General features: G+C 37.1%; 1 protein-coding gene and 1 long non-coding RNA gene across 2 annotated transcripts in view; one reads left to right on the forward strand and one right to left on the reverse strand.

Annotated features, from left to right (window-relative positions):
- Positions 1-15942, forward strand: part of lifra (LIF receptor subunit alpha a) — a 29027-nt gene that overhangs the window by 8260 nt on the left and 4825 nt on the right. The window contains exons 2-17 of the mRNA XM_008418235.3: positions 2845-3046; positions 3177-3313; positions 3752-3905; positions 4069-4344; positions 5438-5564; positions 7763-7878; positions 8034-8170; positions 9028-9184; positions 9430-9494; positions 9673-9898; positions 10069-10260; positions 10433-10534; positions 10630-10776; positions 10985-11119; positions 15606-15699; positions 15850-15916. Of these exons, the coding sequence (XP_008416457.1) occupies positions 2941-3046; positions 3177-3313; positions 3752-3905; positions 4069-4344; positions 5438-5564; positions 7763-7878; positions 8034-8170; positions 9028-9184; positions 9430-9494; positions 9673-9898; positions 10069-10260; positions 10433-10534; positions 10630-10776; positions 10985-11119; positions 15606-15699; positions 15850-15916 (2238 nt within the window). The 5' untranslated portion in view covers positions 2845-2940. The remainder of the gene's footprint in view (positions 1-2844; positions 3047-3176; positions 3314-3751; positions 3906-4068; positions 4345-5437; positions 5565-7762; positions 7879-8033; positions 8171-9027; positions 9185-9429; positions 9495-9672; positions 9899-10068; positions 10261-10432; positions 10535-10629; positions 10777-10984; positions 11120-15605; positions 15700-15849; positions 15917-15942) is intronic.
- LOC103470086 (uncharacterized) lies at positions 12371-15261 on the reverse strand. Its single transcript, XR_014088952.1, has 4 exons — positions 15148-15261; positions 14880-15040; positions 13177-13369; positions 12371-12528 (listed from the first exon to the last, which is right to left on the reverse strand). It is a non-coding gene; the product is annotated as an uncharacterized LOC103470086 (long non-coding RNA).

Raw genomic sequence — 15942 nt, forward strand, 5'->3', positions numbered from 1 at the left:
ACCAGGGTGAAATCCCAGAGCACGCGTTCCCTCTAGGCCATGACTGCTGGTGCTTCCTCAGTGTGATCACAGATGTGCTCCAAGGCCTTCAGATGGAAGCTTTTCAGTCGGTTTTCTATTTTGACTACATTGTTGAGGTCGACCATGATGCTCAGTGAACCAAAATAAAAACGTTTTTCTGCACAAACTAAAGGGGAGATGCTGAACAGCTGGGATCATTGGTTGTGTTGTTGTGAATTATGCATTATAACACTATTGCATTGCCTCCAACCTCTAAGGAGTTTTCATGAATCTTCTGTTGTCAAAAGTTGTTATTGCAAATGTTTTGTTAGTGAAAAATGTAATCAATTTATGTCACTAAGGACAATTGTTTTAAATGATGATAGTTTTAATTCAACAGTGCCTGGCAAAAGTATTTATTTATCTTTTTTTTTTTTTTTACACTTTTCACGTGCAAACAGAAAACTAGAGTTTATTCTTTTTGGCCTTATTCGCAATGCACCAAATCAAAGAAATGCAAATCTAGGCAGTAAAAGGAAACGGACAGACGGCATTAAAATTATTTTGCAAATGAAGGTCTTATCAGTCTGGCACAAGCGTTTGCTCATTCTCAAGAGCATGAAGGCAAACTATGCAAAAGAGTTTTTGGTAAAATAATTTATCTTGAAACAGTTTAGATTATTAAAAAATAACTGAAAGCATTTTAAAGATGAGGGGACTGATCTGCTCTTCGTTTTATTCTAGGTTAGGTTATTATTTACATATGAAAAGCACTTCAAAATCTGAACAATTCAATAAAAAATAATTTAAAAAATAAGCTAAGATAAATTTATGGAAGTTGGAATATATATTTTTTTAACATACAATTTTAAAAATAATTTAAATCTTATTGAAATGTTCATAATTTTAATTAAAATTTTATGTACAAAGTTCTCAGCTTCTGTTTTAAAGAGCAACTCTCAACGGAGAGCAATGGGAAAAGAAGTGAATCCCACAATTAGGTAGTCTCTGGTGAAATGACATTTAAAGCATGGTGGAGGCAGCATCATTCTGTGATGATGCTTATTTTAGTTTATTGAAGAATTGAGCCAAACAGGACAGTCCTGGATTGAAATACTGTTTGAGGTTGGGGAACAAAAGATAATTAAATCTTTAGCAAAGTCGGATATAATAACAAGATGGCTTTAAGATGAAACCTAAAAATAATCCTCAACCAAAATAGTGACATAGGAGACGTGTGTTTGTTGGGTCCAATCAGGAGTCTTGCTGAATAAGTTTTTACCATGTGGAGCCAATAAGGAATGGTTTTCTGCATCACAGGTAAAAAGTACATTACAGTGATCTAAAGAAGAAATAATATAAAAATAAATATCACCCTCCTATAACAGAACAGTAATCTGGCAAATACTATGTAGTTTTATCCTAGTGAATTCCTATTTGACTGATTAAAAATCAGATAAAGGTTAGGGAGGAATAATACAGATAAATTAAATTAAGTCAGTTGGATTCAAAATGGCTACATCTATCAAAGAATCTGCTGTTCATCTTTGTAAAAAAACCCGAATCCAAATCATTCTCGGACCCCAAAGAATTTCAGAAAACTTTCAGAACAAAGACCTTTATCAGTGTTTGTGCTAGGAATGAAACATTCATGAAGCAGAAGAGGTGATCACGAGCGCCGCTCTTACGACAGATATGAGCTCAAATTTTCCTCTAGAGGCGTTCATGGCCGTCAGGACGTTCCTGAAGCTTCTCACATGTTGACCGGACAGGGAACTTACTGGATAAGGTTGGCATTGCAGGTGATTTCTCAGTAAACATCAAGTGCAAATGTCTCAACATGTACAGTCGGAAAGCCAATAGCTTCCCACGGATCAAAAGACGACATGAACAAAGAAAGGAAGTCCATTAGTCTTGTATTCATGCATTGCAGCACTCACTTTAAACAACAAATTTAGTTTTTAATAACTCCTTCCATTGTTTTCTATAAAAAAGGAGGAATTTTTGAAACATTTAAACATTTTAAATGGTATTCTTAGGCTTTTGTGTTTCATCATTTTCTCCGTCAACTGTCAGTGTGTTTTTTTTCTTTTCTTTTTTTTTTTCCATGTCTGATTTAAACCTTTTCCTGGCAGACCAGCGTGGGGGTTTGGCATGCATCCAGACAGAGCTTTGTAGGGAATGGAAAGCGGTTGAATAGACTGCAGCCTACTCCCTAAATTAAACCTAAGAGGAAACAAACCTGTGTAACCTGTAGGTGCAAGAACATGTCTTAGAAGTGATGCTTTCTGTGTATAAATTCTTTTTAATCAGGTTACCCGAGTACTGCTTTTGCTTTTTAAAGCCATTAACTCTGCCTCTTCCACCACTTTACGTTTTAAATTATGACGACTTCAACAGTGCCTGGCAAAAGTATTTATTTGTCTTTCTTTTTTATACTTTTCATTTTTTTCCTGTTTGCAAACAGAAAACTAGAGTTTATGTTTTTGGCCATTATCGCAATACGCCAGTGCAAGTAAACGCAAATCTATGCAGTGAAAGGGAACACACACATGGTATTAAAATATTTTTGCAAATGAAGATCTGATCAGTGTGGCATGCATTTGTATTCTGCTCCTTTTACTCAGACGCCCTGAGTAAAAACAACCAGTTTGCAAATACAGCCCACATCTCTTGGCTGTAATTAAAAACAACACAGCACTTTTTTCAGATTTAAAAAAAAAATTCTAAAAAAATTTAACTTTCTCACCATCTTTTCATAATTATGCATTCTTTGGGTAACATTTTCTTTATCTCAGGGTTGCATTAACACTGATGTCTCTCTGCTGCTTTCCTCTCCTACAGATCGCCGCCATCTCTCCCTTCCCTCTGAGGATGTTTAGCTTGTTGTCACCATAGTGCAGCAGACATCACATCAACATAAACAGACGGTGGACAATTATGCCGCTCTTACTCAACATCCCCACCTCAAAGCCTAACTGTGGCTCTGTCTGGGTCGCCTTTGTTCTGTTTGGCCTCTCGGCTCTAAATACTCAAGCTAAAATTGGTAAGTGCAAGTCTCTATTTAGAGCTTCAAAGTTCTTGTTAATGAGTCTTTCTTCACACAAAAAAACAAAAACAAAATAAAAAAAGGAAATACTTGTTTTAATTATGTTTTGTTTTATTTTCCTTCCTAGTCCTAACTGTACCACAGCAAGTGAGGCTTTCAGCCAACTTTTCCACTCAACAACTAACTATTTCCTGGTTTGGAGGAGAGGCCACGACCTTTGACTTCAACATTTTGAGAACCGAATTCAACGAAACTGTATTTTATGTAAGGATATTTCTTTTTTCAAATTCTTAAACCAAAACCTATTTTTTTAAAAACTTAAACATAATCGATTATATGTAGACTTATAGTCAAGAAGTCTAGATGTAATGGAACTTGACAAAAAAAAAGCAAAATGCACAAAGCTTATTTTCTTTTCATTGATGAATTAGATCCTAGTGTTGTCATTGTTGAGTATAAAATCTAAGCGTTTAATTATATTTGTGTGCAACTGTCTCAACTTGTGTACAAACTACAGGAAAATATCCTGAAATTTTCAGTTTAGAAAAATAGGAAATGTTTAAATGGAAAATCTTTTTAGAACGCATGAGCAATATTTCAAAGTTTGCTTAAATTTCTACTTGAGCTGCAACATTCGCCTGGAATCTCACATCATTTCCAGGATGTCGTCTTATTCGCTCTGCTTTCTCTGTGTTTCTGTAGAACACAGCACCAGCAGTAGTGAACCAGGATGGCGGTTGGTACCAATGGAACTGGACTTCTGTTGAACCTCTGGAGTGTACATCTTTATCGGTCAAAATCCGCTCAAGAGATGGAATAACAAAAAGTGAATGGAGTGAACCTCAGATCCTGGAAGGTCAGTTGGAAATGTATTTTTCTCAAATATAATTCCTTATTGGAGAACCTTTAGACTGCTCTCTAATCTGGTGGTTTAATTTTACCATAAATTTGGCGATAACTCAATCCTGTCTTTTGTCCTAATCCGTTATTGTCATTTCTTCATCTCCTCTGCTTTGCAGGAAGGGATCTCCCGAGCAACAGGGGTCATCAGATGTATCCTCAAGACAGAGTCGTGCCTGTAGGGGCCAACACAACCTTCTGTTGTATCGTAGAGGAAGGACAGGAGTTTAGAGACCTTCTCTACGGCTCGACAAAAATGAACGTGAAACGTTTGAGTCGACGAAGTTATGCCACCACCGCTGTTAACCAGAACTTATCTGGAACAACTGGGACGAATGTTTTTTGTCGTTTCAAGGACCTGAACAAACTGGCAGGATCGGTCGTCTTTGTCGGATGTAAGATGTGTGGATGAATGGTTGATCAATCATTTAACTTATTGCATAAATAGTTGGAAAGTGGGATTATTTGAAAGCTTTGAGCATGATGGGAAGTGGATTCTAAATTTATACCGCAGTGTGTTAAACCTGGTTTGGTTTTAACCTCCCATGGTTCTGGCGCGACGCTCAGGAAGAGCGCAGCGACGTCACCGTCGGCTGGGTGGAGATGGAGTTGTTCCCGTCAGCCTGTCGGTTCCTGAAATCACATGCAAATTAAAAACTCGTAAAAGCACAGGCCGGGTCAGTGAGACCCCATCTCTTAAGACCGTGAGAGGGTTGAACAGTCAGACCAGGAGCAGAAAAACGTAATGTGCAAACGTGTGGTGTGACAGTTCCTGCAAAGGGAGGAGATGCAATTAATTTGTTTTACAACCTTAGAACAAAGCATGTGCTTTAATACCAACAATGCCAATCAATGCAGCCAAAGAAAAAGCAGGATTCGACACAGACATTAAGGATCTCATTTTAAGGGAGACCTGGGAATAATGGGCAGCAGCATAAAACAAAACATTTACAAACATATACAAATAGCATCCACAAAAAATAAAATAAAATTTACACATACATACATTGCACTAAATTATTATGCGATCTTTTTATGCTCATGTCAAGTTTTATACCAAATACATGTAATGAAATGTTTGTTACTGCCAACTAGATATTGGGATATGAATTTTATGCCATATCGCACATCCATGATGCTATTCAATATAAGTAGATCGGTGTTAATCTACTTATATTACATTAATATAAGTAGATTATGTTAATCTGGAAATGACATCTGGAAACGCCTACGACCATTTTCCAATCTAAATGTGCTTTTTAGAGTTTTTAAAGTGAATGTGTCACTGCAACAAAAACAATTGATTTCAATGATTTCTTTTTATGCACCTTTAATAGAGTCCCCTGTATTTGTGATGGCCTCATATGGCTGTTTGATTTGTCTTTCATAAGAAAGCTTTACAGTAGTTCTAATGATGTTTGCATAGTAATAATCCTTATGATGGTTGTAATACAGCATCTCAGTTTTTAATGCTGTCCCCATTTCCAGATCCACCTCGACCCACCAACTTTGAGTGCATAACTCATGACTTGACCTCAGCTGTGTGTTACTGGGATAGAGGACGAGACACCAACCTGTATGGCAGGAGAAAAACCATATACTCCATAAATAAGAGGTATGTAGTCACCCTAGCAAAGTAAATACTTGCAAAAAGATTTCCACTTGGCCATAAACTACTGCATAGCACAGCTGCACACACTTGGAGGACGAAACTTTCACCATTACCAAATGGAAACTTAACCAGTTGCAAAATTCCACATAATTCCTGCACAACGTGGCAAGAATAATTTGGAGAGCATTGCTTCAGCCTTTATAAAGCAGCCTTTGCTTAAATTACATAAATATGTGAATCTCACAATTGATCATCATCTACCAAACAATCTGAAGGATGAGATATTTACCCCTCTACAGAGTTATGGTAAAAATTGTACTTAAAAGAAGAAGCAATTTTTATTTTCTTAGGAGTGTTTGCAAAGATGGATAAAAAAAATAAATCAAGATGGAAAATCAGCATTTGTCTGAAATGTATAGAAGAACAATAAAGTCTAACGTCAGCAAGTAAGGATTTAAATGGGTGAACATTTACCAGCTACTGATTTAGAAAAGATTAAACATCAATTTACAGATTACTTATCAGTTCACAAATAGTGGCCATAAAGAGCTCTGTAGCTGCCTGTCTCTCAGAAAGAAGATGGTTATAATTTTTTGGCATAATTCAGGGTTTTAACTTGATGTAATCTGTTGAGAGACATTCTTTAGCTCAAAAGTTTTTTTTATCTGCACTTGCATAAAAATAAATAAAATAGGCTACTTGGAACACAATAAAAAGTAAAACAAAAAACAGTCCAATCGTGAACACAATAAATGTACTATTAATAATAATCAATTTAATTTATAACGCACTTTTCATTAATAAAAATCTCAAAGTGCTACACGGTGCAGCTAAAAACAAATAAAATCAGCAATCAAAAGCAATAAAAAAAAAAAAAAGAGTCATTTAAGAGTGTTGTAGGCTTGTCTAAAAAGGTTTTAAAATCGGACAACAATTGCGGGACTCTCAAATAGTCCAGAAGAGAGTTCCATAGACGAGGAGCAGCCACGGCAAATGCTCGATCACCCATAGTCCTTAGTCTTGATCGAGGAAGGAAATATGTAGTCTGTGTTTTTACTTTAAGGGTTACATTTCTAAAATGGGAAAATCATATTAGTCATCCAGTTCTGTTGGATATGAGCATATTTATTATTTTGTCACAGTATGTATTATTCATTTTGAGGGTGTGGTGGACCACTAGAGGGCTCTGCTCACACCCAGACTACAGGATGTAAAAGTTTATAGATATGCGTGTTTGGAACTTTTTTGCACTGTTGTTCCAAGATGGAGTTGAGTGAACGAGAGGATTCAACTTGGCTCCTGTGTCGTCTCCCTTACTCCTCTACGGTGGCAAGAAAAGTGACAATAATAAACATTACAGAAACCATCTGTCGTCTTTTCTGTAATTGCCTTCATGGAATCAACATCGAAAAGAGCTTAAAGAGCAAAACAATTTAGGCTCCAGCATCAGTTTTTTGCAAAAGGCATTAATGCTGATTGATACATCAATATGTCAGTAAGTCATTAATGATGATTTCCAGGCAGTGTTTTTTTTTTATTCTGTCGCTTACCATTAGAGATAATAATTCTGAGCTGTTAATAGTTGAATCTTCTCCAAAAAATATTTTTCTCTAGAAAGAAATAACAGAAAAAGGGAGATAAAAACTAAAAAGCACTTAGGCTAAGTAACAACTTACTACCCCATGTCTGCCTAATTGTGGGTTGGCTCTCATCCAGACATTTTGCAGAAATCTTTTGAAAGCTGGCCAAAATGTCCTTTATTTTTGATCTACCACATCACTTCTTAAGTCTTTGCTTATTTTGCTTTCTGAGCTGCTTATGCAGATAAATGCACAATGCTTTAAAAAAACAAAAAAAACCAAAATGATTATTTCATTACATTTTTGGCACATGGACCAGATCAGGGTTTTAAACTGGAACCTCTGGGTCTTAAACCACATTTGGTTTAGATGTGTTGAACAAAGCATTCTGTCTGCTGTTTTGTTCATGAATATTTGCAAACAGACTAAAATGAGAATCCTGCCCAGGTGTTAAAAATTTTGAAATGGTGTACAAGTTGGTTTAGATGCCAAAATAAATAAATTGTTTCATGAATGTTACAAAAAAATTCTAAAAGTCTGGTGAAATAACAGATTTTTAAAAAAGTATAGGAAACTTGTCTGATCTGCTTTTAATTAAATACTGTGTCATTATCTCTGTAGGGACTTTCCTGTCGGCAAGTGTGTGCTGCCTCAGTGGGACGGTAACTGGACTCTGGTGGCTGTTAATTCCCTTGGCCAGTACAGTCTGACTTACTCAGCTGAACTTCTTCACAGAGGTAGGTGACTCGACCTTACTCTTCACCAGTGCGTCTGGTATACACTTCCGTTGATCTAGTTCCCGCAATAAGATTAGTGAAGACACAGAATCTGTATTTTTCATAAAAACTTCTGCTACTCATCAGCTCATGTATTGTTTCACTGTTGCCCACAGTGGTGCCAGTAGCACCGGATAAGCTGGCTGACACTACCCATGCCTGGAATGCCACTGTGCAGTGGCAGTGGCCATACAATAGCTATTCCACCCTGGCTCTTGTCTGCCAGGTGCGACTAGTCAGCCGCAATATATTGGTAAGTTATTTCTAAAAGTTTTTTTTTTTTTTTTAATCCAAAACTTGAAAATATAATTTTTAGGGCTTAAACTCTTAAATACATCTAGATTTTCTCTATTAAGTTTTGAATTGCATTTAGTTGCATCAATAATTTTGTTCTTCATTTATTTATTTTCTCAAGATTAAGGCACCTGGACAAAACTGAAAGACCCTTTACGGGGGAAACTCAACATATTTTAAAACTTTAAAATCAAAATATTATCCTGCCAGCTTCATTATTGTGGAAAAATGTTCTGCATTTATTCAGTCTTTATCAGGGAGTAGTTATTGTAATGAGAAAACGTGGGAGGCAAACCCCATGTAGTGCTCTAGAAATTCTCAAACAACAGATCTTTATTAGCACAAACTGCTTGATGCCATCTGCATGACACCATATTTGGTGACTATGATGTTTTTATGATGAAAGCACTTTGAAATGCCTTGTTGCTGGAATGTGCTATACAAATATTTTTTCCTTCCTCTATAAGCCATAGATGATCTAATGCCAGTCATCCAGGCGTGGAATCTGTCCACTGAATGCAAAATCTCAATAAATACTCATCACTCATAAAGTGGATGCCCAACATTACTTCTATCTCTAAATCGTTTAAAGCAATTGGAAATGTTTAAAGTTTTCTTGCCAAAGCATCACTACGATTTGAACTATTGATTTTCCACTGAAATGCTCATTGCAAAAATATTTATGGCTAATGTTGTCTTGGTGCACTTGAGTGGGAGTGGGCAAGATGGTAGGATTCTGAACTAGCTTGAGTTCATAAATGGAAAACCTCATTTAAATTATTTTTGGATAATCGTATTTTTTTATATTTCCTGTAGCTTAGAAATGTCTCAGGTGTGGGTCTCCGTTCTGTTTTCCTGCCTCACCTCCACCCTAACACCAAGTACAGTGTTCGAGTCCGCTGTGGATCCCAGAATCACTTCTTTAAGTGGGGCAACTGGAGCAAAGAATTTTACTTCACAACCAGATCATATGGTAAGAGTTTTAATTTTCATTTTTGTTTGTGAATGAATATTATCGTAAGGGAAGGCACCCGATCTGATCTGAAATACATAAACTACCTATGTAGGTAATTTATGTACATTTAAGGGTCTTTATAAAGACATAAAGACCATTATTGTTATTATTAAAGGGTTCTGTTCCATTCATTTGTTTTTGGCAGAAATTTGAGTTTCGGGAATAGTGTAATTATTTACCTTTTTTTCCCCTTCTGTTTTTAGCTCCTGAAGCCCCCGATGTGTGGACGTGGATGAACAGAGACAACACTGTGCGTGTTATGTGGAAGGTGAAGTCCCTTTCTTCATAATCTTTCTTTTTTATTCTTAGAATATGCAGCATTTACAATTAGGTAACAAGCATTACCCTAACTCTCTACATTAGTCTTCTTTCACATACAGAAGTTTCTCATTTTCAAACTTCAACATGAAAATAATCTTTCTTCATTTTGCTCTCGTTTCTTTTAGCCTCTGACGCATTGGCAGAGCCACGGTGTGCTCACTGGATACGAAGTTACTCTCTGGAACCTTGAAGAAAATGAAAAACAAACCAGTAATTTATCTCCAAAAGATAATTCTTTGAACCTCACGCATTGGGCTTCAATCACCGGTGATAAGAAAGCCATTGCAACAGTGAAGGCAACGAATGCGAATGGGATGTCTCAACCTTCAAGCATAATGTTAGGTGTAATAGGTATGTGTGGAAAGGGGGTGAACTTGTGGGATGTTTCGCCAAACATGCCTGTGCGTTTTAATAAGCCTGTGTTTTGTGGACTGTGAAAACAAAGGCATGAGGTCAATACCACATGCAGGAAAAGAAGAGACGTCTGCTGCTTTACTAAAAGCTTTACTTCTCATTTTCAGATGACAAGTCCGCTCCTTTGGCTCAGACGAGTTATACCAGCAGTGGTTTCACTTTGAGCTGGCAGCACAATGACAACAGAACATGTAGTTATTTGGTTGAGTGGTGTGAGGCTGTGTGCACGCCAGACTGCGCTGTGGACTGGATCAGACTGGACGCTGGAAGCACTCATGTCTCCATTAAAGATTCTATCGGTATTCAGGCTTATGAATGACTCTTCCAAGTCAAATTTAAAAGCCATTATTAGGATTTTTTTTTTTTTTTTTTTACTGTAAATTTAGGGTAAAATATTTCAGATTTTATTGTATAATATGCGGCACAATGTATAATATTGAATTTTTATCTTTTTATGTTTTTGGTCATCAGTTAAATTCCAGCCAGGTGTGAGATACAACTTCTCCCTCTATGAGTGCCCATCAACTTCCCCAGTACTAATACGGCGCTGGCAAGGATATATTCAGGAGCTGCGTAAGGATTGGGCAATATCCAGAAAATGAAATCTACTTTGGTGATTTTATGTACTGTTCTGTTTCATTTACATCTGTCTGCTGTGACCTCTGCAGCCCAGTTTACTTCTGTCAACCTGGAGATAAATCAGCAGGACTGCGACGTCGTCCTCAGCTGGGAGGAGATTCCATTGGCTGGCAGAAGAGGCTTCCTCCTAGGCTACAAAGTTTACGTCAAGAATAACTCCAATTTCACACTACTTGGTAAATGTACCTGTTTACTGCCACAGTAAAGTGTTTCACAAAGGGGAAAAATGTAAAAAACATTTCTTTTCTCTCTTTCTCTTGTTATTTTTGCCATTTAAATAAACAAATCAGATGATACAGGTAGATGGTAATTTCACTCAATAACGTAGAATGTTTGATAATTCGTTTTCTTTTCTGCTTCTTTTCCAACCTGCTATTTTTGCAGCTGATCTGAGCCCAGAAATAAGGACGTACACTGTGAAGGATCTCCCTACCAGCACCTATGAATTCATTGTCAGGGCTTACGCATCCGCGGGCGAGGATACCGTCAGCACTGCTACCATCAGACTGAAGCAATGTGGTATGTGAATTACGAATGAAATTAAGCTAATGTATGCTCAAATAAAATAAACATGTATAAATATAAATATTGTTTTTTTTTTTTTTACTGAAAATATGCTTTGATGTAGTCCAAGTATAATGTGTGCCTGATAGGTATTTTTTGACAACCTACGTAAAATGAACCACAGACAACTTGTGTGAGTTTTTACCAAGAGAAGAAGCAGCGAACCGCTCCAGCGAGCTGCCCACCGCGCGTTCTGAAAACTTCCAGTTAGAGCTCGTCTTTTATTTTCAGAGAAGGGAGGGATAGACAGAAGAGACAAGTTATCAGCAAGTTCTACACACAAGGTCATTTCGTCTTTTCCCTTGGGGGCAATTTCTCCAAAGGGCGGAGGGCTGCTATTGGTTTGAGAGTCTTCAACACAGCAGTCAAAAGTTTTAACACAGACAGTTAGAGGCCAACACTTCTAAAGTAAAATCACAGTAATCTATAGTAATAGAAGACTGCTATGGTAAGACCAATAATCTATACACATGTAAGAATGATAACATAATATTTCCAACATTCCCTCCTCTTTATCATTTTTACTCATGCATAAACTATTCGAAATCTACGAAAAGAATAGAAAAGGAACAATAAGAATGCAATATATATATATTTTTTTCTAGTCCAAGAAACGGAAAACACCATAAAAGACATATAAATGTATAATAGAAAAATATAAGATATAAAAGAAATAGCAGAAAACCAAATGCAGTTATTTCTATCATCACTAACACCACTTGTTTTCACATTCTCAGTGTAGGAATCATTCAGCAAATTATTTAATCTGTTTATTGATTACAGAACATCGTCATATAATCCACTTTTCAGCGCATCTTATCCATATGGAACAAGTCAAACTCGTGTGTCACAGGTTGTTCTCACCAGCTGATAGCTGATCACAGTGGTGTTAAATGTCTTTTGCATCATGCTTTGAAGGCATGGAATGATGCAAGTTGTGAACAGGCAAAAAAAGGATCACCAGGTTCCAGACGTGAGCCAAGAAAGAAAGTTAAAAGAATGTGATCCATGCGTTTCACTTTCCACGTAAAGTTCCTCCAGCTCATGTGGAGCGTCAGAAATAGTTCCACCAGTTCCTGTTAAAGGGATCCTCACTAAAGGATTTCTTCACAAGCGTTGAGACGAACCACCCTATTGGTTTGGAACCCCTTTGTAGCTCTTCCCCGCTACCCTGAATTAGTGCTCCAACACTCTCTGCAGCTTGCAGTGACTGAGATGTATCCAGCTGGGTCTTTCAGCAATCTTTACAGCTGTTGGTGTGGTCATCAGCACCTGGAGCGGCCCTTCCCACTGTGGGACTGGCCCAGTTTTCGTTTGATGACTTTAATGTAGACCCAGTCCCCTGGCTCGATGGGAGTGGTCTCCTGCAAAGGAAGAGAATCAGAAGGTAGTACATTTGCACTGGACACTTCCTTCTCTTTAAGAGTCCTGATCATATAATCTGCTAATATTCTTGTGTCAAAATTTCTGCTGCTTCAAACCGGGATTTCTGTAGAACAGGTTTTTTTTTTTTCATTTTATTTTACCTGAAAAATTGTATCATTATTCACTGTTGCCCCTTCAGTTATCCACATGTGTTTTTCCAATTCCAATTCCCTGAATTTAACCAAATCTCAAATCCTCTAATTCAATATTTCTTTACAAATTTTATGATCATCAATCAATCAAATCTAGATTACAGGTTTTACTGAAGTCTAGAAGATGTTGCTTTTATTTACAATCATCAGTTTTGAGTAACTATTTACATCTACTAGGGTTGCTTAAAATATCAGAATTGTATTCAACCTTGCATTTCAGATCAGCTGACAATGTGAGTTTTAAAATGAAATGGTTAATAATCTCATCCGTTACTCAATTCTTGAGTACAGTTTGTCTGTTCTCATAATAACATTCATTCATACCAACATGAAAAGTGACATAAACAGAAACACAAAACCAATTTCAATCAATCTGTAGATTCTTTACAGAAATAAATTCTAAATTAAATGTTTGAGTTAAATGCAGACAAATACTTCATGATTTATGAAGTTCCCATGTCAGGGAATTCGGATCAGCGGACACTTCAGTGCTGTCAGTGCCCCGGTGGTAGAAATCGTCCTTGTCCTTTTTTGGCTTCTTCATCGCTGTCATTGGCTGATGATGAGGAAAGGACGTCATCTGATCTATTGCAGGACAGGTCTGAGTTGAGGTCAGAGGTCAGACGCACTGTAGCGAGGGTCAGACAGAGGAAAAGGGAAGAAGCAAATAGGAGTAGGTTAGGGTTTGTTTGTCTTTCTGTGTTTTTATTTAAGTATTTTTCTATATATCTTTTCTTTATAGTTTTTAACCACTTATAACCCAACATTTTAGAAGTCATAAATCATTTCCTTATTCAAACACATATAAACATGAAACATGTTCAAGTCTGTAGTCTCTTGTATCCTTTACAATATTACATTTTAAAGTGTAGAATGTAAGTTTGTGTTAACTTAGTCTGAGTCACGTCTCACCAGAGAACAATGGATTACTCTAAATTTGTTGATCTCAGTGCTGAAATCTGTGAAGCCAGCGGGCAGCTGGCTTCTCAAGGCCTAAGAGAGATAGGAGGCTGGATAATGTCCAGGTCGGTACCTTACTCTGACCGCTGACCCCTATAGGTATACATCCAAAGGATCATTTCACCAAGTTGATGTTATAATATAATTATCACACAATACATTAAAACATTGTTCTCTGAGGAGAATGTTTATTATTTAGTTTTACCACATTTCAGCTTCTCCTCCTTCAGGAAAGGCATATTTCCCTTTTGAGCATGCAGAAAGTTGTTCCCATGTTTTTCATTTCAGTGAGACATCTCTCAACTGTTTTCTTTCTTTGAAAGAAAACAGTCTTTAGGTGAGAAAAACATATAGAGGAAACATTTGGAGAAAGAGTTGTTGTTTTAGTTTGATCTGCAGCTATTAGCAGGTGTTTGTAGAAATGCTAAAAAAACAACAACAAAACACCCACAATCTTCCCTTAGAAATTAAGGGGAAGGTTGTGGTGTTTTTATTCTATTTTTTTCTCACCTAAAGAAAGAAAGTAACTATCTAAGGCAGTTACTTTCTTTCTTTAGGTGAGAAAAAAATAGAATAAAAACACCACAATCTTCCCTTAAATAGTTTCTTTCTTTAGGTGAGAAAAAAATAGAATAAAAACACCACAATCTTCCCTTAGATAGTTACTGTCTTTCTTTAGGTGAGAAAAAATAATAAAAACACCACAATCTTCCCTTAGATAGTTACTGTCTTTTGGTGAGAAAAATTTATGAAAACACCACAATCTTCTCCTTAATTGTCGTACTCCGCAATTTTTATCTTAATATGACTTGGTATTTTGATCAAATGAGCACTTGGTGTCCCCTGAAGAGTTCAGAGAACAGAAAGTTTTACTTTCAGAGAATTAAGCACCATTCACATTTGCATGCACATACAACAATGACAAAGCAAAGAAACGGCAACAATAAAGAATTTCCTATCAATGCGAGGATCTTCCCTTATGGGGTGTCCTCATCAAGAGAGCGGCTCTAGAAACCTTTCCTTCTGTAGAACTTTAGTCAAAACGCCGTCAACAAGGACTCTAACCTCTAGGACTTTAGTTGAAACTCTGTCAACTGGGACTCTAACCCTCTGGGACTTTAGTCAAAACGCGTTTGACAAGGACTCCAACCTCTAATTATAGCGCTTTTCTCACTTACGTTCCTGTCGGTTCGTATTGTCCGGTTGGATCTCGTCAATCCGCCATTGGCAGACAAAGTCAGACATAGGCGCTGTCCAGTGAAGAATTTTGCCTCCCGGGTCTTTGTTTCCAAGTCTTGTTGACTCTGGCCATTGAAGGTTTTCAGCGCGTCCTTTCTGCCTGCCAGTGGACAGGTATATAGAGATCCGGGTCACGGCACCAAAATTATAGGCATTTTTTGACAACCTACGTAAAATGAACCACAGACAACTTATGTGAGTTTTTACCAAGCTTTCATGAAAGGAGAAGAAGTGGCGAACCGCTCCAGCAAGCTGCCCACTGCGCGTTCTGATAACTTCCAGTTAGAGCTCGTCTTTTATTTTCAGAGAAGGGAGGGATAGACAGAAGAGACAAGTTATCAGCAAGTTCTACACACACAAGGTCATTTCGTCTTTTCCCTTGGGAGCGATTTCTCCAAAGGGCGGAGGGCTGTTATCAGTGTGAGTCTTCAACACAGCAGTCAAAAGTTTTAACACAGACAGTGAGAGGCCAACACTTCTAAATGAAAATCACAACAATCTACAGTAATATAAGACTTCTATGGTAAGATCAATAATCTATACACATGTAAGATTGATAACAAGACATTGTTATCATGTGTGCCCTCACCAGAAAATCTTTATTCTTTGTGACCACTTTCGTGATTTTATTTATTTATTTTTTGTTCTGTTTTTTTTCCTAACAGCGGATGGACTGATTCTGGAGATTTTGGCTGCTTTGGGAATTGTGACTCTACTACTGACCATTGTTAGTTGCTTTTGCTACAAGAAAAGAAGATGGTAAGAATGTTTCCATGGTTCTTAGTGTTCTTGAAAAGAATGTTTTGACTGTGAAAATCTACATTTCTTAGTATCTTAATATTTTCTACACTGTTAAATCTATGACCATAAATGTCACACAGTGTAACAAGTGACGTTTAATTGTTTCAGGGTAAAAAAGGCATTCTACCCGGATATCCCTGAGCCCAAGCTGCCTGGTGATTGGTCCAGGACACAGGTACAGTACCACCTTAAAGGAGTCCA

The sequence above is a fragment of the Poecilia reticulata genome, chromosome 9 (genome assembly GCF_904066995.2).
Source record: "Poecilia reticulata chromosome 9, P_reticulata-male-v2, whole genome shotgun sequence".
In the NCBI taxonomy this organism is placed as follows: domain Eukaryota; kingdom Metazoa; phylum Chordata; class Actinopteri; order Cyprinodontiformes; family Poeciliidae; genus Poecilia; species Poecilia reticulata.